The 25549-nt window shown below is 58.0% G+C and overlaps 2 protein-coding genes across 6 annotated transcripts in view; one reads left to right on the plus strand and one right to left on the minus strand.

Annotated features, from left to right (window-relative positions):
• LOC140905754 (uncharacterized) overlaps positions 1–1808 on the minus strand; it is a 47184-nt gene extending 45376 nt beyond the window's left edge. The window contains exon 1 of the mRNA XM_073329169.1: positions 1469–1808. Within this exon, the coding sequence (XP_073185270.1) occupies positions 1469–1495 (27 nt within the window). The 5' untranslated portion in view covers positions 1496–1808. The remainder of the gene's footprint in view (positions 1–1468) is intronic.
• A 9339-nt stretch (positions 1809–11147) lies between these two features.
• On the plus strand, positions 11148–25510 carry LOC140905779 (uncharacterized). 5 transcript variants are annotated; one of them, XM_073329251.1, is made up of 7 exons: positions 11148–11298; positions 14771–14855; positions 15015–15141; positions 20343–20447; positions 21039–21125; positions 21907–22008; positions 23106–25510. In XM_073329251.1, the coding sequence occupies exons 3-7, from the start codon at positions 15069–15071 to the stop codon at positions 24233–24235; spliced, it is 1497 nt and encodes a 498-aa protein (XP_073185352.1). In that variant the 5' UTR covers positions 11148–11298; positions 14771–14855; positions 15015–15068; the 3' UTR covers positions 24236–25510. The 5 variants fall into 5 exon arrangements, with proteins under 5 accessions (XP_073185352.1, XP_073185349.1, XP_073185351.1 ...); XM_073329248.1 differs by lacking the exon at positions 14771–14855; XM_073329250.1 differs by lacking the exon at positions 14771–14855 and having other exon boundaries at positions 23109–25510.
• The last annotated feature ends 39 nt before the right edge of the window (positions 25511–25549 follow it).

Consider the following 25549-nt stretch of genomic DNA (forward strand, 5'->3'; position numbering starts at 1 on the left):
TCATTTCTCCCGCTAGTGGCTAGACTATATTGAGGATAACAGCTTACTACTGCTACCAACTATTGAAGCTCCTGCTCCTTTAGTTCACCACAGTGAGGATTACTGTAATTCTTGTTTGTATTTAGGGTAGTGCCTAGAGGCGCCGACCGAGATCATTGCGGTAGGTGCTGTACAAACACACAGTGAAAGCCAGGCCCTGCCCTGCCCTGAAGATCTCACAATCTAATCAGACAAGACAGTCAAAGGGTGGGAGCAGAAACAGAGATGAAGAGACTTGCCCAAGGTCAATCATGCAGCAGGTTAGTGATACAGTAGAACAGAACCAGGGTCCTTTGAATAGCAGCCAGGGCCCTACGCACTAGACTACATTACCTCCCCTGACTGAGCCCCATGGCACTGTGGGGTTTTGCTTTTGCGACTGAAAGAAAGAGCAAGAATCTCAGCATATTTTCTCCCTTTTTTACGACCCCTTTTCAGGAGATGTGGAGGGTCTCTCGCCAAGCCCCGGGCACACCACAAAGCTCCATACAAAGATTCGTGCTCCTGCCCGAACTGAACAAAGCCACGCTGGCTGGTTTGAGGGCTCGTGGAAAAGCAAGAACTTTGGGAATGCACTTGGAGTTCTTTGTGACAGGCAAAGCACTCCCCAAATGGCAGCCGTGGGGAAGGCTGCCCCGTGAGAGGCGTTTTCGCTGTGGGAAGGCAGGCGGTCTGCCCGGTGAGAAGTCAGGCTAGCCATCCATCTGCCTAACGGACAGCATTTCCCTGCACAAACCTGAGACTGCTGATTGCAGGCTGGTGAAAACAGCAACATTTCCGCGCCAGACAAGCTCCCGGGATATGTGGGTCCCAAGCACGGAGTGACCCTGGGTCATGTCACACAGCACTTTCCGGCAGGCACACGGCTGGGTGAGGGCAGCCCAAGGAGGAGCTAACTCTGGGCTGTGCCAGGGAGCACCACACAGGTCCCCAGGGTGCTCTCCAGTGAGAGGCCACCGCTGGCAAGTGCCAAGTAACTCTGATCGGCGTCACCCACTGGGCATTTTCTGAACCCCAGGCGGGGGGTGGGGGGGAGCAAATCTACACGGGTTGTTCTGTGGAAACCCCCCTTTTAGGGGTCCCGGTGCCACCCAGCACAGTTCCCAGCACTGGGACGCGCAACCCCCTCTTTTTAACCCCCCCAGCCCCCCTACCCCGGGAAGTGCCCGGGTCTCCTGGCCCTTCAAACCTCCCTGCTCCCCACTCGGGACCTGGGCGCAGCCTGGTCGGGAACAAGGCAGCTAACCGGACCCCGTTTATCACTCCAGGGACCCGCGCCCCAAGTTCTGACCCACACGCCCCAGGGCCAGCCGGGGGCCTCTTCTGGAGGCCGGGGGCTGCCCCCAAAGCCGGCGGGTGCCCGATTCCTGCCCGCCAAACCCAGCCCAGCCCCGGCCAGCCCCGCTCCCACCCGCGCCCCACTCCTCACCTGGGCAGCGGCGACCCCGCCGGACATCTCGCCGCCCGCCTCCCCCGGAGCCCGGGCGGCCGGGGCTGCCGCTGCTCGGCTGGGCTGGGGCGGGGAGGCTCGGTCCCTGCCGGAGCGGCTCTTCCCCCGGGCGCGGGGGGCAGCCAGGGCAGACGGGCGGAGCCAGGGGCGTGGGGCGCCCACGCAGGAAGGGGGAAGCTCCGCGGGCAGAGCAGGTCCCTTGTCGTCGCCTCCCTCCGTGCGCGGCAGCAAAGCATCACTGGGAACGGTCCTGCCCCCTTCCCGGCCAGCCTTTCCGGGGGGGACTACACCTCCCAGCAGCCTCCCCGCGCCCGGTGGGGGGCTCCGGCTCCGCCCGCGGCCGGCTGGGGGAGTCCCCTGCGAGCCGCGCCTCCCCGCCCGCAGCGCCGGGCCGGGCACAGCGCGACCGGCTGCAGCCTTGGGTCTAGCGGGGGGACTGGTCCTGCGCTGAGCAGGGGGTTGGACTGGATCCCTCCCGGGGTCCCTTCCAGCCCTGATCTTCCCTGAGTCTGTGGTTCCAGGAGAGGAAACCAATCCACTCACTGCCCCTGGGCTCAGATGCCCGGGGGGTGCGCGGCTCCGGCTCCCCCCGGCTCGGGCCGCAGGGGTCCGGGTCTCTTCCGCAGCAGTCGGTGGCGTCGCTGACAGTGAGGCCGGAGTAGGGCCGGCCACTTGCTGTCGCTCTCTGGGGCTGCTTTTTCAAACCAAGAGGGTGTGTGGCTCTAAAGGATCTGCCTCCGGGGATGTGCCAGGCCTGTGTGATGCAGGAGGTCGGACTAGATGATCGGGTGGGTCCCTTCTGGCCTTGGGATCTGTACATTTTCTGCTCGGGTAGTCTGGGAGCTGTCTCGCACACCTCCAGCCTGGCGGGGACGTGCCATCTCTCATGCAGACCTATTGATTCCTTTCCTCCCCCAGGCACTGAGGCGAGTGGCTCTGCTGGGCCTGTCAATAAACATTATAAGGAATCAAGCAGCCACGGTGGGTCCAGAGACACCCACTCGCTACAGCAGCTGAGGGGGGTCCGTGTGCACATCCCCCCCAGGGGATAGCCCACTGCTCATGGACACCTCTGTAAACACCACTGGGTGAGCCGGAAGGAAGGAGGCAGGGCGTGAAAAACACTTTTAGCCCATAAAATCACACCTAAAAGGTAAAAAGGGTGATTAAAATATTATGCATGATCATGTACACCCAGAAAGGGATAATCACATCCCAAGCAGTCATTACACATGAGTCACCAAGGCATCAGCATCACCAAGGTCACCCAAACTGCTGTGAACACACCAGATCATAGACTCATAGATCAATTGCACGGTGTAGGGAGGAAGGAGGAAAAGGGAAACAAGTGGGGTTGGGGGCTGGAAAGAGGAGACTGCAACTCTTCAAGTCTACAGCATGTGGAAACGTTTCCAAGGGAACAGATTTCTGTCGGAAAACGCAGCTTTGACAAAAATCAAAGCATTCCAGGGGAGCGTAGCAATTTGAGAAATTATCAACATGATTCCGGTCATTTTGAGAATGTAAAAATATTTGGTTTGGGCTTTACCGTGTTTACTTACATTGTCACTTTTAATGGAAAAGTCAAAAAGTTTCAGGGTTATGACAACGTGGCCTGGCATGATATTAAGATGGTAGAAGAACATAAAACAAATATATAACAGTCCAAATAAAGCCAAAACATTTCAGTGGCCCCCAAATGAGATGAAATTTCTTCCCTCCAACCTCAGGAAGCTACTCCCAGTCGGAGGGGGCATTGTGGGAGCTCTGCACTTCCTTGCCAGCCTCTTGCAGGGCAGGGTCCTGTGTCCAGGCTGGGGGTGGGTCTCAGCCCCCGGGGGCAGGAGTGGAGGCTGACATAATCCCACTTGGGTTTCCCAGACCCTGGGGGCAGCTCCAATTTGCGCAGAGCCATTTGCTGCTGGTTCAGGGAGCAGGGAATGGGGCTGCAGGGACTGGCCCTTGGAATCTAGGAATCCTCTGCTGAGCCCACTCCTGCAGCCACAGATGCTCGTGCTGCTGGGACGGCAGCTGTGCGTGTCCCTCCGAAATAAGATCGGGCCAGCAGGGAGATTTTATTTGTACCTGTGACAGATGCGCAGAGGAGGGAGACCCTGGGCATGTGCAGTAAGTGGGTTTGTTTACACCAGCGGAAACTGATTTAAGCAGCAAGTGCACTGAGAGACCTGAGCAAACTGGGACACGGCTGTTTTAAAGTCACTCCCTGTCCAGCAGCCCGAGAGGAGAAGGCTCCCAACTGCCAAGGAGGCTGTTGTGTGATCCTAGAGCCAGAAAACACCTGAACTGGTTGAAGTAACCTGGCTCCGAAGCTGTGCAGCTCAGCTGATGGGAGACGTACATTTTAGCCTGATGTGGTTCAGACTCTCGGTTACGGAATTCTGGAAGGAGGCAGATAGTTAAAGGTCTGTTGCCGTCAGGAATTTGGCCTCATAAGAATAAAGATCCAGCCCTCGGCAGCACTGGGCCAACTGTAGCATTGTGAGTCCTTGTGCTGTTTCTCTCTGTACCTGACTTTGCCAGATGACAACATGGTTCCACTGTGACAATCAGGGTCCAGGTACCCCAGGGAGAACAGGGGGGACTCAGCCCCAAAGAGTACGCCCTTGAATCAACTGGTGATATGCAATATTTTTGTACATAAAAGTGTATGAAGTAAGGTATCATAAAAAAACACATGCCACGTTGGTCATGAATATCATCGCATGATGTAGGTACGGATGGTGTGTGGAATTCTGTATGTGTGTGCTGGAAATATGTGCCTAAAGTATGTATGGGAGCAGACTTGATAAACAAGTTTGGCTTAGACAAAGGAAAGTGGGTCCACCTGTCTCGGTCAAGCTTCGTAAGCCAAACAACAAGGAAAGTACATTTACATGTAAGGTAAACAAAGCAATTACGCTAACAAGCGACAGCTCAGTGAGCAAACCCCTCAGCCTGCCCTGGACAGAGCCTGCACCCCCAGCAAGTCTCCATGGCTAAGATGGCAAAAACAATGGACTTTGGTGAACCACATGGGGAGCAAACAGACATTCTCGTTACCCATCAGTTAGGGGACATGGGAACAACATCCGAGTCAGAGCCTGTGAACAGTGGGTCCTCTTGGTCTGAAGGGCAGGAGCTGCTGCGATCTTGCTGCAAGTGAGAAACTGTTTTAGGTGAAGATATAATTTGTTAGAATTGAGTTTTAGTCACGGGAAAATGTGTTTTGCTTTGTTTTTTTGCTACCAGCCCTGTCTCTTTTCCTGTCCCTTACCTCTCTTTTCTTTGTTAGAAAGCTTTCTCGGTTTTACTATACAGCAGCCATCACAGTGCTGCATACTGAAGCGAAGTCTGCGGCTCACCTAGCTGGCTGGTGTGCGCTCTGTCTCTCTGGAGGGAGCAAACTTAATAATTTCTGTGAGTGCCTCAGTGGGAGGGGACGGACGCTGCAGAGAGAAGCCACTGGGGAGCTCAGGAACTGGGGCGCACATAGGAGGTGAGTTATATGGGCCCGTGGTTCCCGTGCTCCACCAATATTCAGAAACGTGGGCCCGGCTCCAACAATGTTTGCACTTATATTTTCAGAGCCGTCCCATCCATAGGGCTGGGGTGGGATCTTGGGGGAAGGGGTGGAATGGGGGCGGAGCAGGGGTGGGAAGAGGCAGGGTGGGGGCGGGGCAGGGGTGGGAAGAGGGGGACCAGGGTGGGCTGGAGCCGGGTCACACGCTGCTGCCAGTGCCAGGCCCCCCACTAAGCCCCCCAGGCTGCCCAGGACCCCGTGTTCCCCTGAAGCACGGGGCCCCCCAAAGTATGAGGCCCAGGGTGGTTGCCCCAGTCCATCCTATGGATGGGATGGCTCTGCTTGGATCCGTTCTAGACACCACCAAAAATTATACAAACCTGGCGCCCATGGGTGCACTGACTGTTACCTGCGAGCCTTGCAGAGTCTGGAGGAGTTTGCTGGTGATGCTGACATACACAGTCTAATCTCCAGCAAAGCTCACTCCTGCTGAGGCAGAGGGGTGACGTGGTGGCTTGCAGCTCTGGGTGTCATGAGCACCACATCCACTCACTGTTTCCGTCCTTGCATGCAGGCATGGGAACGGCACGTGGAATCGCGGCGTCTGGCGCCTTTACAGTCCCCCCCCCCCCGAAACAAACACCTGAAAGAGAAATTCCTCATCACGCTGCAGAGAGCTTTCTCCACCCCCTGGGTCCAAGGCCACAAATGCTTCACTCCTGCTGGTAGAACAAAGGCTGGCATGGAAAGCCACGTGCACCCCTTGGGGTCTTCCCCAGTGTCTGTCTTTACACGGGGCAGGGCTGGAACCCAGAGCCCCATGCAATGGTCACATGACAGCCCTGGTGCTCATGGGGCAGGAACAGGCAGGGTGTACCCCACACAGAGTATCAAACCTGAGACGTGAGAGACTTGGGATATGGTTACCCTGCAATCAGGAGAAAGTGAATAAGGGAGTGTTATTTACCACTTCTCATAACACAAGAATTAGGGGTCACCAATACAATTAATAGGCAGCAGGTTTAACACGAACAAAAGGAAGTATTTCTTCACACAATGCACAGTCAACCTGTGGAACTCCTTGCCAGAGGATGTTTGTGAAGGCCAAGACTATAACAGGGTTCAAAAAAAGAACTAGATAAGTTCATGGAGGATCGGTCCATCAATGGCTATTAGCCAGGCTGGGCAGGGATGGTGTCCCTAGCCTCTGTTTGTCAGAAGCTGGGAGTGGACGACAGGGGATGGATCACTTGATGATTGCCTGTTCCGTTCATTCCCTCTGGGCACCTGCATTGGCTACTGCCGGAAGACGGGACACTGGGCTAGATGGACCTTTGGTCTGACTCGGTGTGGCTGTTCTTCTGAGTTTATGTGTGCGCACATGCATGCAGGATCAGTGCCCTGTGTGCGTCGATGCTGTGCGTATGAGTCTGGGTCAGTGGGTGCCGTGTGTGTGTGTGCCGAGCTAGCTCTGATTGTCAGTGCTGTCAGCTGAGCTCTGTCAGTATGCGTCGTGTCAGCTCAGTGCTGTGTTTGTGTTAGTGTGAGGGCCTCGTCAGCGGTGTGTGTGAGTCTGCGTCAGCTCAGAACTGTGTGTGAGAGAGCTCAGGCCACGGCAGTGCTGTGTGTGTGTGTGTCTGCTGAGTCAGTGCTGTGTGTGGATGGGAGAAGACTCAGAGTCAGTGCTCAGTGTGTCTCAGTGTGTGAGAGAGAGCTCTGTGTGTGGGTGTGAGCTGTGTGTGTGTGAGTGTGGGTGTGAGCTGTGTGTGTGAGTGTGTGTGAGTGGGTGTGAGTGTGGCTGTGTGAGTGTGTGTGTGTGAGCTGTGTGTGTGTGAGCTGTGTGTGAGTGGGTGTGGGTGTGAGCTGTGTGTGTGAGTGTGAGCTGTGTGAGTGTGGGTGTGAGCGGTGTGGGTGTGAGCTGTGTCTGTGAGTGTGGCTGTGTCGGTGTGTGTGAGTGTGAGCTGTGTGTGTGAGTGTGGGTGTGAGCGGTGTGTGTGAGTGGGTGTGTGTGTGAGCTGTGTGGGTGTGAGCTGTGTCTGTGAGTGTGGCTGTGTCGGTGTGTGTGAGTGTGGGTGTGGGTGTGAGCTGTGTCTGTGAGTGTGGCTGTGTGGGTGTGAGCTGTGTGGGTGTGGGTGTGTGCTGTGTCTGTGAGTGTGGCTGTGTGGGTGGGTGTGAGCTGTGTGGGTGAGTGGGGGTGGGTGTGAGCTGTGTGGGTGGGTCTGAGCTGTGTGAGTGTGGGTGTGAGCTGTGTGGGTGTGAGCGGTGTGGGTGTGAGTGTGGCTGTGTGGGTGGGTGTGAGCTGTGTGTGTGAGTGTGGCTGTGTGGGTGGGTGTGGCTGTGTGGGTGGGTGTGAGCTGTGTGGGTGAGTGGGTGTGGGTGTGGCTGTGTCAGTGTGGGTGTGAGCTGTGTGTGTGAGTGGGTGTGTGTGTGAGCTGTGTGGGTGTGAGTGTGGGTGTGGCTGTGTGGGTGTGAGCTGTGTCTGTGAGTGTGTCTGTGAGCTGTGTGGGTGAGTGGGTGTGAGCTGTGTGAGTGTGGGTGTGAGCGGTGTGGGTGTGAGTGTGGCTGTGTGGGTGGGTGTGAGCTGTGTGGGTGAGTGGGTGTGAGTGTGGCTGTGTCGGTGTGTGTGTGTGTGTGGGTGGGTGTGAGCTGTGTGGGTGAGTGTGGCTGTGTCGGTGTGTGTGTGTGGGTGGGTGTGAGCATGGCTGTGTGGGTGGGTGTGAGCTGTGGGTGTGAGTGTGGCTGTGTCGGTGTGTGTGGGTGGGTGGGTGTGAGCGTGGCTGTGTGGGTGGGTGTGAGCTGTGTGGGTGAGTGGGTGTGAGTGTGGCGGGGTGGGTGGGTGTGAGCTGTGTGGGTGAGTGGGTGTGAGCGTGGCTGTGTGGGTGGGTGTGAGCTGTGGGTGTGAGTGGGTGTGAGCGTGGCTGTGTGGGTGGGTGTGAGCTGTGTGGGTGAGTGGGTGTGAGTGTGGCTGTGTGGGTGGGTGTGAGCTGTGTGGGTGAGTGGGTGTGAGCGTGGCTGTGTGGGTGGGTGTGAGCTGTGTGGGTGAGTGGGTGTGAGCGTGGCTGTGTGGGTGGGTGTGAGCTGTGTGGGTGAGTGGGTGTGAGCGTGGCTGTGTGGGTGGGTGTGAGCTGTGTGGGTGAGTGGGTGTGAGCGTGGCGGTGTGGGTGGGTGTGAGCTGTGTGGGTGAGTGGGTGTGAGCGTGGCTGTGTGGGTGGGTGTGAGCTGTGTGGGTGAGTGGGTGTGAGCGTGGCTGTGTGGGTGGGTGTGAGCTGTGTGGGTGAGTGGGTGTGAGCGTGGCTGTGTGGGTGGGTGTGAGCTGTGTGGGTGAGTGGGTGTGAGCGTGGCTGTGTGGGTGGGTGTGAGCTGTGTGGGTGAGTGGGTGTGAGTGTGGCGGGGTGGGTGGGTGTGAGCTGTGTGGGTGAGTGGGTGTGAGTGTGGCGGGGTGGGTGGGTGTGAGCTGTGTGGGTGAGTGGGTGTGAGCGTGGCTGTGTGGGTGGGTGTGAGCTGTGTGGGTGAGTGGGTGTGAGCGTGGCTGTGTGGCTGTGTCGGTGTGTGTGGGTGGGTGGGTGTGAGCGTGGCTGTGTGGGTGGGTGTGAGCTGTGTGGGTGAGTGGGTGTGAGTGTGGCGGGGTGGGTGGGTGTGAGCTGTGTGGGTGAGTGGGTGTGAGCGTGGCTGTGTGGGTGGGTGTGAGCTGTGGGTGTGAGTGGGTGTGAGCGTGGCTGTGTGGGTGGGTGTGAGCTGTGTGGGTGAGTGGGTGTGAGTGTGGCTGTGTGGGTGGGTGTGAGCTGTGTGGGTGAGTGGGTGTGAGCGTGGCTGTGTGGGTGGGTGTGAGCTGTGTGGGTGAGTGGGTGTGAGCGTGGCTGTGTGGGTGGGTGTGAGCTGTGTGGGTGAGTGGGTGTAAGCGTGGCTGTGTGGGTGGGTGTGAGCTGTGTGGGTGAGTGGGTGTGAGCGTGGCGGTGTGGGTGGGTGTGAGCTGTGTGGGTGAGTGGGTGTGAGCGTGGCGGTGTGGGTGGGTGTGAGCTGGTGGGTGAGTGGGTGTGAGCGTGGCTTTGTGGGTGGGTGTGAGCTGTGTGGGTGAGTGGGTGTGAGCGTGGCTGTGTGGGTGGGTGTGAGCTGTGTGGGTGAGTGGGTGTGAGCGTGGCTGTGTGGGTGGGTGTGAGCTGTGTGGGTGAGTGGGTGTGAGTGTGGCGGGGTGGGTGGGTGTGAGCTGTGTGGGTGAGTGGGTGTGAGTGTGGCGGGGTGGGTGGGTGTGAGCTGTGTGGGTGAGTGGGTGTGAGTGTGGCGGTGTGGGTGGGTGTGAGCTGTGTGGGTGAGTGGGTGTGAGCGTGGCTGTGTGGGTGGGTGTGAGCTGTGTGGGTGGGTGGGTGTGAGCGTGGCTGTGTGGGTGGGTGTGAGCTGTGGGTGTGAGTGGGTGTGAGCGTGGCTGTGTGGGTGGGTGTGAGCTGTGTGGGTGAGTGGGTGTGAGTGTGGCTGTGTGGGTGGGTGTGAGCTGTGGGTGTGAGTGTGGCTGTGTGGGTGAGTGGGTGTGAGCGTGGCTGTGTGGGTGGGTGTGAGCTGTGTGGGTGAGTGGGTGTGAGCGTGGCTGTGTGGGTGGGTGTGAGCTGTGTGGGTGAGTGGGTGTGAGTGTGGCGGTGTGGGTGGGTGTGAGCTGTGTGGGTGAGTGGCTGTGAGCGTGGCGGTGTGGGTGGGTGTGAGCTGTGTGGGTGAGTGGGTGTGAGCGTGGCTGTGTGGGTGGGTGTGAGCTGTGTGGGTGAGTGGGTGTGAGCGTGGCTGTGTGGGTGGGTGTGAGCTGTGTGGGTGAGTGGGTGTGAGCGTGGCTGTGTGGGTGGGTGTGAGCTGTGGGTGTGAGTGGGTGTGAGCGTGGCTGTGTGGGTGGGTGTGAGCTGTGTGGGTGAGTGGGTGTGAGCGTGGCTGTGTGGGTGGGTGTGAGCTGTGTGGGTGAGTGGGTGTGAGTGTGGCTGTATGGGTGGGTGTGAGCTGTGGGTGTGAGTGTGGCTGTGTGGGTGAGTGGGTGTGAGTGTGGCTGTGTGGGTGAGTGGGTGTGAGCTGTGGGTGTGAGTGTGGCTGTGTGGGTGGGTGTGAGCTGTGTGGGTGAGTGGGTGTGAGCGTGGCTGTGTGGGTGGGTGTGAGCTGTGTGGGTGAGTGGGTGTGAGCGTGGCTGTGTGGGTGGGTGTGAGCTGTGTGGGTGAGTGGGTGTGAGCGTGGCTGTGTGGGTGGGTGTGAGCTGTGTGGGTGAGTGGGTGTGAGTGTGGCGGGGTGGGTGGGTGTGAGCTGTGTGGGTGAGTGGGTGTGAGTGTGGCGGGGTGGGTGGGTGTGAGCTGTGTGGGTGAGTGGGTGTGAGTGTGGCGGTGTGGGTGGGTGTGAGCTCTGTGGGTGAGTGGGTGTGAGTGTGGCGGTGTGGGTGGGTGTGAGCTGTGTGGGTGAGTGGCTGTGAGCGTGGCGGTGTGGGTGGGTGTGAGCTGTGTGGGTGAGTGGGTGTGAGCGTGGCTGTGTGGGTGGGTGTGAGCTGTGTGGGTGAGTGGGTGTGAGCGTGGCTGTGTGGGTGGGTGTGAGCTGTGTGGGTGAGTGGGTGTGAGCGTGGCTGTGTGGGTGGGTGTGAGCTGTGGGTGTGAGTGGGTGTGAGCGTGGCTGTGTGGGTGGGTGTGAGCTGTGTGGGTGAGTGGGTGTGAGCGTGGCTGTGTGGGTGGGTGTGAGCTGTGTGGGTGAGTGGGTGTGAGTGTGGCTGTATGGGTGGGTGTGAGCTGTGGGTGTGAGTGTGGCTGTGTGGGTGAGTGGGTGTGAGTGTGGCTGTGTGGGTGAGTGGGTGTGAGCTGTGGGTGTGAGTGTGGCTGTGTGGGTGGGTGTGAGCTGTGTGGGTGAGTGGGTGTGAGCGTGGCTGTGTGGGTGGGTGTGAGCTGTGTGGGTGAGTGGGTGTGAGCGTGGCTGTGTGGCTGTGTCGGTGTGTGTGGGTGGGTGGGTGTGAGCTGTGTGGGTGAGTGGGTGTGAGTGTGGCTGTGTGGGTGGGTGTGAGCTGTGGGTGTGAGTGTGGCTGTATGGGTGGGTGTGAGCTGTGGGTGTGAGTGTGGCTGTGTCGGTGTGTGTGGGTGGGTGGGACCTGCTGCCAGCCCAGCCCCCAGCTCCCAGCATGCCCTGCCCGGGTGGCCGCCGAGCCGTGCGGGGCCGGGCCGGGCTCGCTGGTCCCCGGAGCCGCAGGGCAGCAGCCGGGCTGGGCCCGCCGGCCGGAGCCTCCTGCAGCGCGGGGAGCCGCCCGCCGGGCATGGCCGGGAGACCCGGACCCGCCCCGCGTGCCCAGGTAGGAGCCGCCGCTCCGGCCCCCCAGCGCGCCCCCCCCCGCAGCCACTGCCCCCCACCCGGCTGGACCCCCCCAGTGTGACCCCCCCAGTCACTGCCCGCAACCCGATGGGATCCCCCCACCCGGCTGGACCCCCCCCCCCGTGCGACTCCCCCAGCCACTGCCCCCCACCCGGCTGGACCCCCCCCAGTGTGACCCCCCCAGCCACTGCCCCCCACCCTACGGGACCCCCCCACCCGGCTGGACCCCCCCCCCAGTGCGACTCCCCCAGCCACTGCCCCCACCCGGCTGGCCCCCCCCCCAGTGTGACCCCCCCCAGTCACTGCCCGCAACCCGACGGGATCCCCCCACCCGGCTGGACCCCCCCCAGTGCGACCCCCCCAGCCACTGCCCCCCACCCGACGGGACCCCCCACCCGGCTGGACCCCCCCAGTGTGACCCCCCCCAGCCACTGCCCCCCACCCGGCTGGACCCCCCAGTGTGACCCCCCCCAGCCACTGCCCCCCACCCGGCTGGACCCCCCCCCCCAGCGCGCCCCCCCCGCAGCCACTGCCCCCCACCCGACGGGACCCCCCCACCCGGCTGGACCCCCCCCGCCACTGCCCCCCACCCGGCTGGACCCCCCCAGTGTGACCCCCCCAGTCACTGCCCGCAACCCGATGGGATCCCCCCACCCGGCTGGACCCCCCCCCCCGTGCGACTCCCCCAGCCACTGCCCCCCACCCGGCTGGACCCCCCCCAGTGTGACCCCCCCCCAGCCACTGCCCCCCACCCTACGGGACCCCCCCACCCGGCTGGACCCCCCCCCAGTGCGACTCCCCCAGCCACTGCCCCCACCCGGCTGGACCCCCCCCAGTGTGACCCCCCCCAGTCACTGCCCGCAACCCGACGGGATCCCCCCACCCGGCTGGACCCCCCCCAGTGCGACCCCCCCAGCCACTGCCCCCCACCCGGCTGGACCTCCCCCAGCCACTGCCCCCCGCCCGGCTGGATCCCCCAGTGCGACCCCCCCCGTGTGACCCCCCAGCTACTGCCCCCCACCCGGCTGGACCTCCCCCAGTACGACCCCCCCAGCCACTGCCCCCCCCCCGGCAGACCCCCCCCGGCGGGACCCTCCCCCGGCGCGACCCCCCCCCAGCCACTGCCCCCCACTGGGCGGGAGCCCCCCCAGTGAGACCCTCTCCAGCCACTGCCCGCCTATTCGGCGGGACCCCCCCCCCCCAGTGTGACCCCCCCAGTCACTGCCCCCCCACCCGGCGTGTCCCCCCGGCGGGACCCTCCAGTCACTGCCCCCCCACCCAGCAGGGGCCCCCCCAGCCACTGCCCCCCCCCAGTGTGACCCCCCAGCCACTGCCCCCCCCAGTGTGGCCCCCCATCCACTGTCCCCCACCCAGCGGGGCCCCCCAGCGTGACCCCCCCAGCCACTGCCTGCCCACCTGGCTGGACCCCCCCCAGTGTGACCCCCCAGCCACTGCCTGCCCACCCAGCGGGGCCCACCCAGCCACTGCCCCCCATCCAGCAGGATACCCCAGTGTGACCCCCCCATCCAGCGGGGCCCCCCCAGTGTGACCCCCCAGCCACTGCCTGCCCACTCAGCTGGACCCCCCCACCCAATGCCTGCCCACCTAGCGGGACTGCCTCAGTGTGATCCCCCCAGGCACTGCCTCCTACCCAGCGGGACCCCCCAGTGTGACCCCCCACCCGGCTGGACCCCCCCAGTGATATCCCCCCACCCAGTGGGAGCCCCCAAGTGTCACCTCCCAGCCACTGCCCCCCCACCCAGTGGGACCCCTCCCGACACCCAGCCACTGCCCCCCCCCCCCCCAGCTCAGAGGTGTGAAAAATCCACATCCCCGAGTGATGTGATTATACGGACCGTAGCCCTGGTGTAGACAGCGCTGTGTCGGCGGGCGAGCTTCTCTCTGCCCCACGGCTACCGCCTCTCTGGGGCTGGATTAAGCACACCGACGGGAGATGGCCTCCCCTTGGCACAGGGTGGCACAGCTGCAGCGTTGCGGCATTTCAAGCGTAGACCTGCCCGGAGAGACCCTAGCGCTACCCGTCTACGTTTCTAGCGCAGAGCGGGCCGTAGGCCCCAGCGCAGGAGCTAAGCAGGGCCAGCCGCCGTCCCAGCCCGTTCTGCAGAGTTCAAGCTTCGTGTAAACAGTACAGGAAGCTTACAGCCCTTGTGGACCCCAGCCCGGGGCCCTGTGCAGGCAATGGCTCTGGGATGGGTGGGCTGCCCCATGCCCTCAGCAGCCAAGGCCATATGCCAGGTCTCCAGGGAGGAGGGAATGTTGCACGGTGGAGGAGGGGGGCTGTGAGAGGTTGTGGGGCTTAGCAGGGTCTTTGTTATTGGGACCTTGGGTCCTACTTGTACATTGTAATGCTCTTTTGATTGCTTTTGTTCATGTGTCCAGAGCATGAAATGGGCACGTTCTTTAGCAATTTTAAGAAAGAACCCCCTAGCTCTCCAGTCATCCACAGAGCATTTCAGGAGACCCAGGGCAGACACGACCCAAATACAACCTCAGTGCGAACAGGTCTAGGTTATGCTTCATTGTCAAAGCGAAGACAAGGCCAAGCCCCCGTTGCTCTGTCCAGGTTAGCAGTGTAAGCCAGGCAGCTCCCTAAGGAGGGCGGGCTGTTGATCAGGTTTCGGTGCTGTGAACAGTGTGGGTATTTAACTAGTCCCCAGACAGGCGTCTTGATGAACGCACTGCCGTGAGTGGGGATAGTTCACGCCTATCTTAGAGCTGCCCTGTGAAAGCGCGGCCCCCCTGAAGTCGGTGCAAAACTTCCGTTGTCTTCAACAGGATCCAGATTTCACCCATTGTTTCAGGCTCATTGCAGGGACCGGGGCTGTAATGGTGCATAGCAGCCCTTCAGCATCCTCCCTCCCACCGCCCTGTGTGTACTTCATTTATCACTCACGCTAGGGATGTTTTCCTTTTGCGCCCTTGCTCATGGTGAACTCTCTGGGGACTCCTGGCCAATTCCTGCAACCGCTGGGCGATTTTGCCAGTGAGTTCAGTGGGACCAGGATCTGCTCATCGGCCAGATTCTGCTACCGGTTACACCTGTGTAACTTGATGGGCGTCGGTGCCGTTTCTCAGTATTTACACCTGTACAAAAGAGCTGGTAAAGCACAGGATCGGGCTGCTCGAATTCACTGCAGCTGCTCTGCCACAGCCCAGAGTTTCCAGAGCGGCGAGTGCTGCCACGCACCCGGAGAGCTATGGACAAATGCTGAGCAAGGGTAATTCCTCTTCTGCCGGTTTGGCAGGTGCATTACTCGCCTCCTGCACACCTGCCTGGGAGCTAGCCCGGACTAGACCAGGACACACATTCCAGTAGCCTCTCATGCTACCGCTCACATCACCACTGAATCTGGCCCAAACACTCCGAGGGGGTTGAACCTACTCGCTCCAGGCTGCATTTGGTGCTAATCTTACATGTTTTTTCCCCGTAGACTCCAAGTCCAGAAGGGACCACTGTGATCATCCAGTCTGGCTGACGTACACAGGGATGAATAACCCCCCTGAGAGATACTTGCTGTGGGTTATCGCTGTGAATCATTCACAAAGCTAGGGCTGACATGGGACTTGGACCCTGTGCTAGCCTTCGGCACAGGGGTGAATTTCCCCCCTAGAAAGCCGTTTTGCTGGGACTCGGGGCTGCCGGCAGTGCTGAGTGTGGAATGCTTGTGATTGCAGGTGCCAGTGATATTTGATGACGTTGCTGTCTATTTCTCCCGGGAGGAGTGGGACATGTTTGCGGAGTGGCAGAAGGAGCTGTACCGGGAGGTGATGACGGAGAACTATGAAATGCTGCTTTCTTTGGGTAAAGAACTGTTTTCGTTCTTTTGCTGAGACGTGTGTGGGCTCTTTGTTTCAGGGCTCCCGTTAGCATGTTTGATCTGTGTTCAGAATCCCAGCCACCTCCGGCAGAGCAAGGGGCTGATTTAAAACCACTGAAAGTCTGTGTAATGAGCACTCTGGCGTGATGGTGGGTTCTCCAGCCCTGCTTCACACTTGCAGGGATGAGCAGCTTCTCAAGCTGCGGCGGTGACTCACTCAAGGTGTTATGACAGCTGCTGCTGTTTTCTCTCTCCAGCTTTCACAGTGATCTCCCTAGGTGAGAAAAAACAGAATAGGCTGCTTGTCAGGGACAAGACAGACAGGGCACTCTCACTGGCCAGTCACTTCACAACTGTGCGAGGGTTTGTCATTGCAGTTACCCAGCCTTCATCTGTGTGTGAAACACAAAAGCAGCATTTGCTGTTTGATGTGTTATAGGCCGAGGCCTGAGTTGTGTCAAGGCTTCTGGCCTATGCATGGATGTCTATTACGCTGTTAATAACCCCCATATTTTCTATTGTCTCTGCACATTTTGAAAATCGGCACTAAACGGACTTTTCTGCCATCTCGTTACCGGTCTATCTGCTCACGACTCTTCAAAAGCAATGGTCAGTAAATTGGCTAGCTAATTCCCTTAGTACCCTAGGGTGCCATCCCATACGTACAGGCTGATCTGGATAGGTGTATATTTTCCAAGTGTTTTCTCACCAGTTCTAGATCAATGGTTATTTTTACTGGGTCTCCCGTCCTTACAGGTTGTTCAGATTTCTTTATTTTTCTTCTTAAAGAACCATTTCCAAAAGGAGTGAGTACCGTGGCCATTTTGGTTTCCTTTACTGATGGTTCCCCCTTGTACTTTTTTCCCACGACACACTTGTAAAAGCCATTTTTTTCACTGTTGCCCTTTGTCTGGCATTAATTCATTTGGCCTCTTTACTGCTCTTATCTTTTCACTGTACATTTTCTTTTCAGCTGCCTCCTCACTCTTTTTCTAGCACAGACCCTCGCACCCAGGAACAGTCCCTCCTGAAGGAAGCTGTGCCCGCTATTTCTTTCGTACATTATTCTTTTCAGAGGAGCTGTGCCCTGTTGGGCCTTAATTATCTTGTCGTCTTCTGCACTGGCTCCCGTCCCTACTGCCTCCCGCTGCCCCTCGCTTGCTAGGAATCCAGTCCTGTAGTCCTTTCTCACGCGTTCTCTCTACCCCTGTGAATCAGCCTGCAAAAGAGTGCCGCCTTCTGGATTTGCTCCAGAGCTCTTTGAAGTCAACGGAAAGACGCCCATTGGCTGTAGTGGGCTTTGGAGAAGGCCCCGTGTGAATCTAGCTGACTAGGATAAACTCAGGCATTTTATGGTGGTATGTTTTGAGCCGTCCTGTTACAGGCAATCAGTTCCTCCTTAGAATTAGGAAGCAGACCCAGGATGGCCTCTCCTGTTTGGCTGGAATCTCTACAGCCAGGATCATAAACTGCCTTATCCAGAAGGCCTCTTTGAGGATGATTGCTTGGCTGTATTTATTACGCAGCAGCTATCTGGGTAATTCAGATCCCACACAACTACAGCGGTGTGTGGACTGGGGCTTGGTGCAGGAATTTTTTCCTCTTTCTCTTGTCCCTCTGTCGTGGTGACCTGTAGAAGATGCCCCTTACTTCATATCCCTTGTGCCCTAGAATTTCTCCACCACCCTCCTCGTAGTCACATGGCAGCTCCCAGTCCCTTTTGTCACATACTGTAATGCTTCTCCCACCTCTAACGCAACGAAGGCTCATCGGTGCGCATGCGGACCAAGGAGTGACTACACTTCTGTGAGACACACCACATAACGCTCCTTATTATGGGCCAGCCCTGTCTGAGCCAGACTTACAACAGGCCCCCAGTGGCTCTTGCCAGCTCCCAGAGCCTGAGGGACAGAGTATTGGCATGGCTTAGCAACCGGCAAGGAGCTGCAAATCCAAGAGTGGGATTGAATGGTCTGTTTTCATCAAGACAGAAGGTAACCACTGGGGCCGGGAGGTTCTCTAGTAGGTCCTGTGGTGTTCACTGCTCCGGAAAGGGAGGTACGCAGATGGCACAGAGGGACATTACTGAAGACCAGAGAGGGCTGGGAGGACCTGCAGGCCATGTCTGCATAGGGACAATCAGAACAGCTAAGGTGGATCCTGTCAGGCTGTCTGGAGTGGCTCACGAATGTGGGTGCCAACCTCAGGGCACACTGGCATAAACCCCCAATTGCTTGTGCATTCAATACTTAGATTTCACCCCTCAAGTAACAAGTGTGAATGCCTCAAGCACTATCACAGCCTTTGTATGGAGTCACAGACAGCGTGACCCAGGGGACCGTCAATCTGGCCACCCAGGCAAGCCTGCCTTTGTGACAGAGGGTCCCTTACACCAAAATTCAGGTTTCAGAGTAGCAGCCGGGTTAGTCTGTATTTGCAAAAAGAAAAGGAGGACTTGTGGCACCTTAGAGACTAACCAATTTATTAGAGCATAAGCTTTCGTGAGCTACAGGTCACTGCATGGGATGCATTCAGTAGAAAATACAGTGGGGAGATTTTATATACACAGAGAACATGAAACAATGGGTGTTACCATACAGACTGTACCAAGAGTGATCAGGTAAGGTGAGCTCTTACCAGCAGGAGAGCGGGGGGGAGGGCATCATCAAGGATCTACAACCTATCCTGAAGGACGACCCATCACTCTCACAGATCTTGGGAGACAGGCCAGTCCTTGCCTACAGACAGCCCCCCAACCTGAAGCAAATACTCACCAGCAACCACACACCACACAACAGAACCACTAACCCAGGAACCTATCCTTGCAACAAAGCCTGTTGCCAACTGTGTCCACATATCTATTCAGGGGACACCATCATAGGGCCTAATCACATCAGCCACATTATCAGAGGCTCGTTCACCCGCACATCTACCAATGTGATCTATGCCATCATGTGCCAGCAATGCCCCTCTGCCATGTACATTGGTCAAACTGGACAGTCTCTACGTAAAAGAATAAATGGACACAAATCAGACGTCAAGAATTTTAACATTCATAAACCAGTCGGAGAACACTTCAGTCTCTTTGGTCACTCGATTACAGACCTAAAAGTGGCAATTCTTCAACAAAAAAACTTCAAAAACAGACTCCAAGGAGAGACTGCTGAATTGGAATTAATTTGCAAACTGGATACAATTAACTTAGGCTTGAATAAAGACTGGGAGTGGATGGGTCATTACACAAAGTAAAACTATTTCTCCATGTTTATTCCCCCCCCACCCCCCCTCACTGTTCCTCACATGTTCTTGTCAACTGCTGGAAATGGCCCACCTTGATCATCACTACAAAAGATTTTCCACCCTGCTCTCCTGCTGGTAAGAGCTCACCTTACCTGATCACTCTTGTTACAGTCTGTATGGTAACACCCATTGTTTCATGTTCTCTGTGTATATAAAATCTCCCCACTGTATTTTCCACTGAATGCATCCGATGAAGTGAGCTGTAGCTCACAAAAGCTTATGCTCAAATAAATTTGTTAGTCTCTAAGGTGCCACAAGTACTCCTTTTCTTTTTACCAATATTCAGGTTACTCCCAGTCCCAAAGGTCAAGTGAACACTAGATCTCTCACCAAAGACAACACTTAAAGCCACTCCTGTAATAAACTAACTAAAGGTTTATTAACTAGGGGAAAGAAATAGTTATTTACAAGGTTAAGGCAGGTAAACAGACACACACAAATGAGTTACAGTCTTAGGTTCAAAAGGTAAGAGAAGCTTCTATAATAGGCAAGCTCTGTATGTCCTTTAGGGCTAATCCAACCTGAGCAGCTGGGGATCTTTGCCTCTCTGAGGCCAAACAGCATAAAGTTACTTCTGGTCTGGCATTTTTGTTACCTTCCCGTAGAATTCCCATGGCAGGGTCGAACGTATGTGCATGTCTCCTCTTCGTGGGTATGGGGGGAGCAATCAACAGTCTTCTGTCCACTGGTGTTACGCATGGGCTTGTCTAATGTCCAGAGAGCTTCTTTTGTTGCGCAGGAGAGACACTTCTTGTGGTAAACTAGCATTTCATACTCGGGAATGCTTCTCTCCTGACTGGGAGGGTTTCCAGTTTCAGATCAAACACTTTTGTAGCTACATTAGAGCCAATATTTAAATATTACCTTATAACCTGGGGTACAGAAGTCATAAGCGAGATTTATACATGCAGCATCCTAGAAGCATTTCATGAAGTCTAAACCCATTCTTGTCACTCTAATATCTATTTTAGCCCTACTAACACACTGGTGAGTCAAACTGGTTTCCAGGTACGCATTGGTCAGTGTTCCCTGAGGCACAGGGGCCGTGGCACGAGCTGGCACCCAGTCTGCCAGCGTCACAAAACCACCAAAGGTGTGAAGCCAATGGGCATAAATGAAAGCACATTAAACTCCCATATGGATGGTCTCACTCAGGAACAAAGGGGCTTTAGTTCATTGTAATTTAATTTGGAGGAGGAGTAAATTCCAGCAAACTAAGGCCTGGTCTACACTAAAAAGTTAGGTTGACCCAGCTACTCAGGTACCCCCCTGAGCAATGTACTTAAGCCAATCTAACCCCGTGTAGACAGCGCCAGGTTGATGGAAAAAATTCTTCCGTTGACCTAGCTGCCTGCCTCTCGGCTAGGTGGATTACCTACGCCAGTGGGAGAACCCCTCCTGTTGGCGCAGGTGGCGTCGACGCTGGTGTGTAGCAAAGGTGCATTTCAAGTGTAGACGAGCCCTTTGTCACTCTCCCGAGAGTCCCTGGGCAGCCGCTGGCTCAGAGAGATCGAAGCAAGCCAGGTGAATGGGCAGCGGTGCAGCGAATGGCATTTGGTGTGGATAAATGCGGGATCTGCACACCCTCCTGCAGCATGTAGGACCACAGAGAGGTGCGACGTGGCCCTTTCATCTCACTGGATGTGCGTCAGTTAAAAGGAACCACTTCAAGGTGATAAACATATTGTTTCATCTGTGTCGTGTCCACAGCTTTCAGTCTGTTCCGCTCCACCCTCTGTTAGTCCTTCTCCATTTTAGAACTGGAACGCTCCTGAGCGGTTTTACACCAATTGTGCAGGTGATGACAAACTGTTCGCTGAAATCAAGACTAAACTATTCATATGATACCAAGCCCTGACAGCCCCTGGTCTCTTCCCACTCACAGGCTACCCGGGCCCCAAGCCTGACCTCATATATCGGCTGGAGCGTGGGGAAGAGCCATGGGTCCACACACCGCAGGGCCCCGTGGCGTGGGAGAGCCCCTCTCCGGGTGAGTAGCAGTAATCCCCGCTCCCTCAGCGCTGCTCACGCTCTGCAGTGAGGAGCTGGAGTGACAGAATCGTAGAACCATATGGTTAGAAGGGACTGTAAGGGTCAGAGTCCAGTGACCCTGTCCCAGGCTGCTGCCATGGCTGCCCTTTCTCCCCTGGCTTCTTCCAGCACAGGTGTCATGTCTGGGCATGTCCCATCTGCCTCCCCTCCCCTGCCTATTCATCCCCAGCACAAGCCCCTTGCCCCTCAGTTTTCAGACTCCCTGTGGACCATGATTATTTCTGTGAAAATTGTCCGCTGAGCTGGCATGTTCTCCTGTTTCAGTCTCTCCTGGGGAGTGGGGCTGTTAGTCAGGGGCGCTGGCTCTTTCACCCCCACATCCCTGCTGCTCTGCTCGACACTTCCAGTGTTTGCTCCTCCCAAGCAGGATCATCCTCCAGGTAGAGCCGTCAGCGCTGTGCCGACAGGGTGACCTACAGACGCACATGCTGGGGGAGGGATGTGAGGCTGCCTTGGTCAGGCCCCACTGCAGGGGGGTTTGAGTGTCTCCCGGGTCTAGGAAGTAGCATCTGGGTTATGTTCCCTCCAGCAGAGGAGGAGGAGCTGTGCTGTGAGCCGTGGGTCAGCCCCCAGCAGGACTCCATGGTGTGGGAGCCTCCGGAGAGCCCTTGCCGAGGTGAGTAACACCCAGCCCAGCTCCCTTGGAGAGAAGAGCTGGGCAGAGACCCTGTCCAGGCTGCTGAGGCTCTGTTCTCGTTCACATGGGGCTGAGGTTAGGGAAAGGCACTGGGCTGTGTTTCCCTAAGATCACAGACTGGGTTGGGGGCCCGGGCAGACCTGTGTCTGGTTACCTTACATCCCATTCATCCAGCATGGACTCTTCCCTGCCCGCTCACTGGCCCCAGCGGGACACTCCTGCCTCCTGCTGGGGAGAGGCTAGGCTGCTCCTGGGCCCTTCATCCTCAGCAGTGTGTCTGTACAGGCAGTGACGGTGTCCTATTCTCAGCCCACGGAGAGGGGCCCCTCCATGGGAATGCTACCGCAGTTTGCTGTGGCGGGAAGATGTAGGCGCTGTCCTTCCAGGTGGGTGTGACTGGGGGATGCCACCTTCCCGGTATATCTCGTACCCATTAGGGACTCACAAGAGATTGGCCGAGGAAACAGGCTTCCTGGGGTACCATCAACCCTGGGGGAAGCCTTGAATGCAATGGGACCTGCGTACAGCAGAGTAGATTTAGTACCTTGTTTCTGCTTCCTCCCTGCTGCAATCCAACCCTCCCCAAATGATGCCCCCACCTCTCTGTGCTCTGAGGAGCTGGGAGTTGTGCGCTGCTGGTACCAGGCTGTACGTGCCATCTGGGGGACGTCCCAGCCCCATCCCGCTGCTGGTGGTTAGGAGCCGTTTCCTCTTGGCTGCAGCTTGAGACAGTTTCTGGATTCTCTTTTCCAACCATCAGGCGGCGATGTCCTGAGTGGGTCCGGGGAGCAGCAGCGCCGGTTATGGGCCAGCATCCTCCAGTGCGCCGTGGCGTGGGAGAGACCCGAGAGCATCGGCCGAGGTGAGCGGCAGCGGTCCTGGGAGCTGCTCCGACTCCAGGGCGAAGAGCTGGGAGCAGTGACTCGCCGAGCTGCTGCCCGGGCTTCCTCCAGCAGGGTTTGTCGTGTCTCAGGAGGTGCCTGTCGGCCTTCCGTCCCCTCCCGGGCCAAGCCCTTTGCCCACCCGTTTTCTGATCTCTCTGGGCTGTTGCGGCGAGGTGCGGGAATGCAGCTGCTGTGCCAGATAGCGTTCTGCTGCCATGCTCGACACCCAGACTCGCACCATTGCGGTCACTGCCACTACTGGGCATTCACACTTGGCGCACGCCCAGGGCCGACTCTCGGCCCCTCCAGGCAATGGGTGTTTACACAAGGAATTTTCATCTCCCTTGCACACACAGTTTCCTCCTCACAGGCCTGAAGCCCTCAGTCCCTTACAGACGCTGCTGTCCAGGGTCAGACACGCCCCTGCGGGGTCTGAGGGGAGGCTATTTTTAATACTCAGGTGGTTAAGATTAGGGGAAACTCTTGCCGGATTTGCTCTCCCTAAATCCCCTGACTGGGAGCAGGTGGGCCTGTTAGGAGAGCCCCTGGGAAACTGCCTCTGGTCACCCCCACACTGAGTCTGCCCATGCTGGAGTCTCCCCACTCGGGGCAGGTCGGGCTCTTCCCTGCTCTTGTACCCTCAGCGCTTTGCAGTGTTGGTGACTTTCTCCTGGTGGCTCCTGCACTCACCGGATGCTGGGAGATGCGGCACAAATTGCCTGTCGGGAGATGCTGCGGCAGAGTGAGGCCCTGGAGATGCCCATTGCCTGGGGCTGGCAGTTCAGAACTGGGAGCTATGGGGTATTCACAAGAGAAAATCTGCTTTCATGGGAACACAGTGAGCCAACGCCTCGCTGGGGTGATTGCATTGGAGTTAATGGAGTTACCCCGGCATGGATGTGGCCCATTGTCTGCTCCCCGCTGAAATCGCAGGCCCTTCTCCACTTCCTGTAGGAGCTACAGGTGTCTCCGGGGAGAAGGGGCGTGGAAGTAGGGGCGTGGGGGTGCTCAGTCCCAGAATATTCGTGTTTTCTCTTCCCTGAGGGATAATCTCTGGATTCTCTTTTCCACCCAGCAGATGGCAGGGTCAGGAGCAGTTCTGAGGAGCAGCATCCGGATGAAGGGGCTGAGACCCTGCAGCCCTACAGGGTGTTACTCCGGCGATCAGAAGAGGGAGCTGTCCTGAGCCCTGAGCTGCAAGGAGCCTCCCGGAGCTCATGTGGGGCTCAGAGACTGGAGAGTGAGCTGGGGGCCACGTGGGGGTGTGACCGGTGCTCTAGCAACTCCCTAAACATGCAGTCCGGGCCTGAGACTGGAGAGGAGCCGAGCCCGTGCCCGGCGTGTGCTTCGAGAGCCAATGGGACGGCCCCTCCCGATGCACAGGATAGCAGCGCTCCCAAGAAGGAGAAACCCCACAAGTGCCCGGAGTGCGGGAAAGGCTTCCGGAGGAAGTGGGATCTCACCAAGCACCGGAGGACCCACTCGGGGGAGCGTCCCTACCCCTGCACGGACTGCAGCAAGAGCTTCAGCCACGTCTCCAACCTCATCAAGCACCAGCGCATCCACACGGGGGAGCGGCCCTTCGCCTGCAACATCTGCGGGCGCAGCTTCACCCTGAAGCAGGTGCTCGTCCGGCACCAGCGCATCCACACGGGCGAGCGGCCCTTCGCCTGCACCAGCTGCGACAAGAGCTTCAAGGACAAGCAGAAGCTGACCATCCACCAGCGCATCCACACCGGCGAGCGGCCCTACGCCTGCGCCGACTGCGGCAAGAGCTTCGGGCAGAGCCAGCGGCTCAAGACGCACCGGCGCATCCACACGGGGGAGAAGCCCTACCTCTGCAGCGACTGTGGCCGGGCCTTCAGCCAGGTCTCCAATCTGTACACGCACTGGCGAACGCATACGGGCGAGCGCCCCTACCCCTGCTCCTACTGCGGCAAGAGCTTCAGCCTGAAGCACGACCTGACCAAGCATCAGCGGGTGCACACGGGCGAGCGCCCCTACCCCTGCACGGACTGCGACAAGAGCTTCAGCCAGAAGCAGGACCTCACCAAGCACCAGCGGGTGCACACGGGCGAGCGCCCCTACCCCTGCGCCCAGTGCGGCAAGAGCTTCAGCAACGTGTCCAACCTCCTTGCCCACCAAAGGACCCACCTGGGGCAGCGGCTCCCAGCGGCCGGCCCGGTCCGGCCCGGCCTGGAATGAACCATGGGGGTGCTGCTGTGAGCCCGTCAGGAATTTGGGGTACCACGTCACTTGGGCTGTGAGCCGCGTTCTGCTCCCCTTCCCGCCAGTGCAAGTCAGGAGCCGCTCCATTCGCTTCTCAGCGGATGTGCTAACTGAGGAAGCTGAGCGGAGGGGGAGCAGGGAAAGGGACTAGCAGAGGGTGCTAGATCAAGCCACCCCAGCCGACATGTTGTCTGGCAGCACCTCCAGGACTGAGATCCCATTGGTTTCAATAGCACTTACACCAGGGTCTGATCCACCCCACGACATCTCAAGCAAGTGTAAGTTACGCTTTTGTGGCCCAGGCTCTGGCAGCCAGCTCCAGGCACGTTTCATTGAATATCAGGGTTGGAAGGGACCTCAGGAGGTCTTCTAGTCCAACCCCCTGCTCAAAGCAGGACCAATCCCAATCAACTAAATCATCCCAGCCAGGGCTTTGTCAAGCCTGACCTTTCACTCCATTACCGCTTAGCCCCGCTTCTTGAGCGGCTCGCCCCAGATGGGCGACTCGCCCTGCTGACCCAGGCCTCACCCCGGGAGGAGCTGCCTGGCCCAGACAGTGCAGATCACTGCGGTAATAAGGACTCTAGTCTAGTGTTTCTCAGATGCGGCCACCAGGGGCTTTTCTTGCGGCCACAGCAGTGATGGGGGGGGGGAGAAGGGGGGCACCGCAAAGCATTGGCCCCACCTCCAGGGCTGTCAGTCGTGGTTGGGCTCTGCCCCCATCTGGAGACACACAAGCTGGAGGAGCAAGCAGCCAGTGAGTTCCCCACCTTCCTGGGGGCAGCGGGGTCGGGCATCAGCCCTTAAGTGTCGGGCTCCAGCCGTGGGGCTTCAGGCTTCATTCCCTGGCTGTGCCATGGCGGGCTCTGCCCCGAGTTCACCCTCTCCGTCACCCTGGCCCCCACTGCCTCCCCTGTGCCCCATCGTCCCTGGCCCCCGCGGTCTCCATACCCACTTCCCCATCTGGGCTTAATTTGTCCCCAGGCTTGCCGGGACTGAGTCAGTCTGCTGTGAGAAGTGATACTTGTATGTTGTTAGCACTTCTCACAGCAGACTGACTCTGTAGCAAGTCTAAAAAAAAAAAAAGCAACCCAAAAAGCAAAAGAAAGAAGAAGAAAAAAAGACAAGAACGTGCAGAGCACCTTGTGTTTCTATTCTGTTTAGGGCCAGTAAAGAATGGAGACAACTGTACATTATTTTTAATATTGAGTCTGCAAAAAACCCTACATAAATGAATCACACGGACCTGGATATGTATCTGTCTATATTGATTTGTTTTTCCTAAAGTTA

This window comes from Lepidochelys kempii, chromosome 2 (genome assembly GCF_965140265.1).
Source record: "Lepidochelys kempii isolate rLepKem1 chromosome 2, rLepKem1.hap2, whole genome shotgun sequence".
In the NCBI taxonomy this organism is placed as follows: Eukaryota; Metazoa; Chordata; order Testudines; family Cheloniidae; genus Lepidochelys; species Lepidochelys kempii.

Bases quoted from the DNA above. Each gene is read 5' to 3' on its own strand.
- LOC140905779 (XM_073329248.1), top strand. From the start codon at position 11,263: ATGGCCGGGAGACCCGGACCCGCCCCGCGTGCCCAG. The intron at 11,299-15,014 runs GTAGGAGCCGCC...TTGTGATTGCAG, and splicing joins GACCCGCCCCGCGTGCCCAG to GTGCCAGTGATATTTGATGA. The intron at 22,009-23,105 runs GTGAGCGGCAGC...TTTTCCACCCAG, and splicing joins ACCCGAGAGCATCGGCCGAG to CAGATGGCAGGGTCAGGAGC.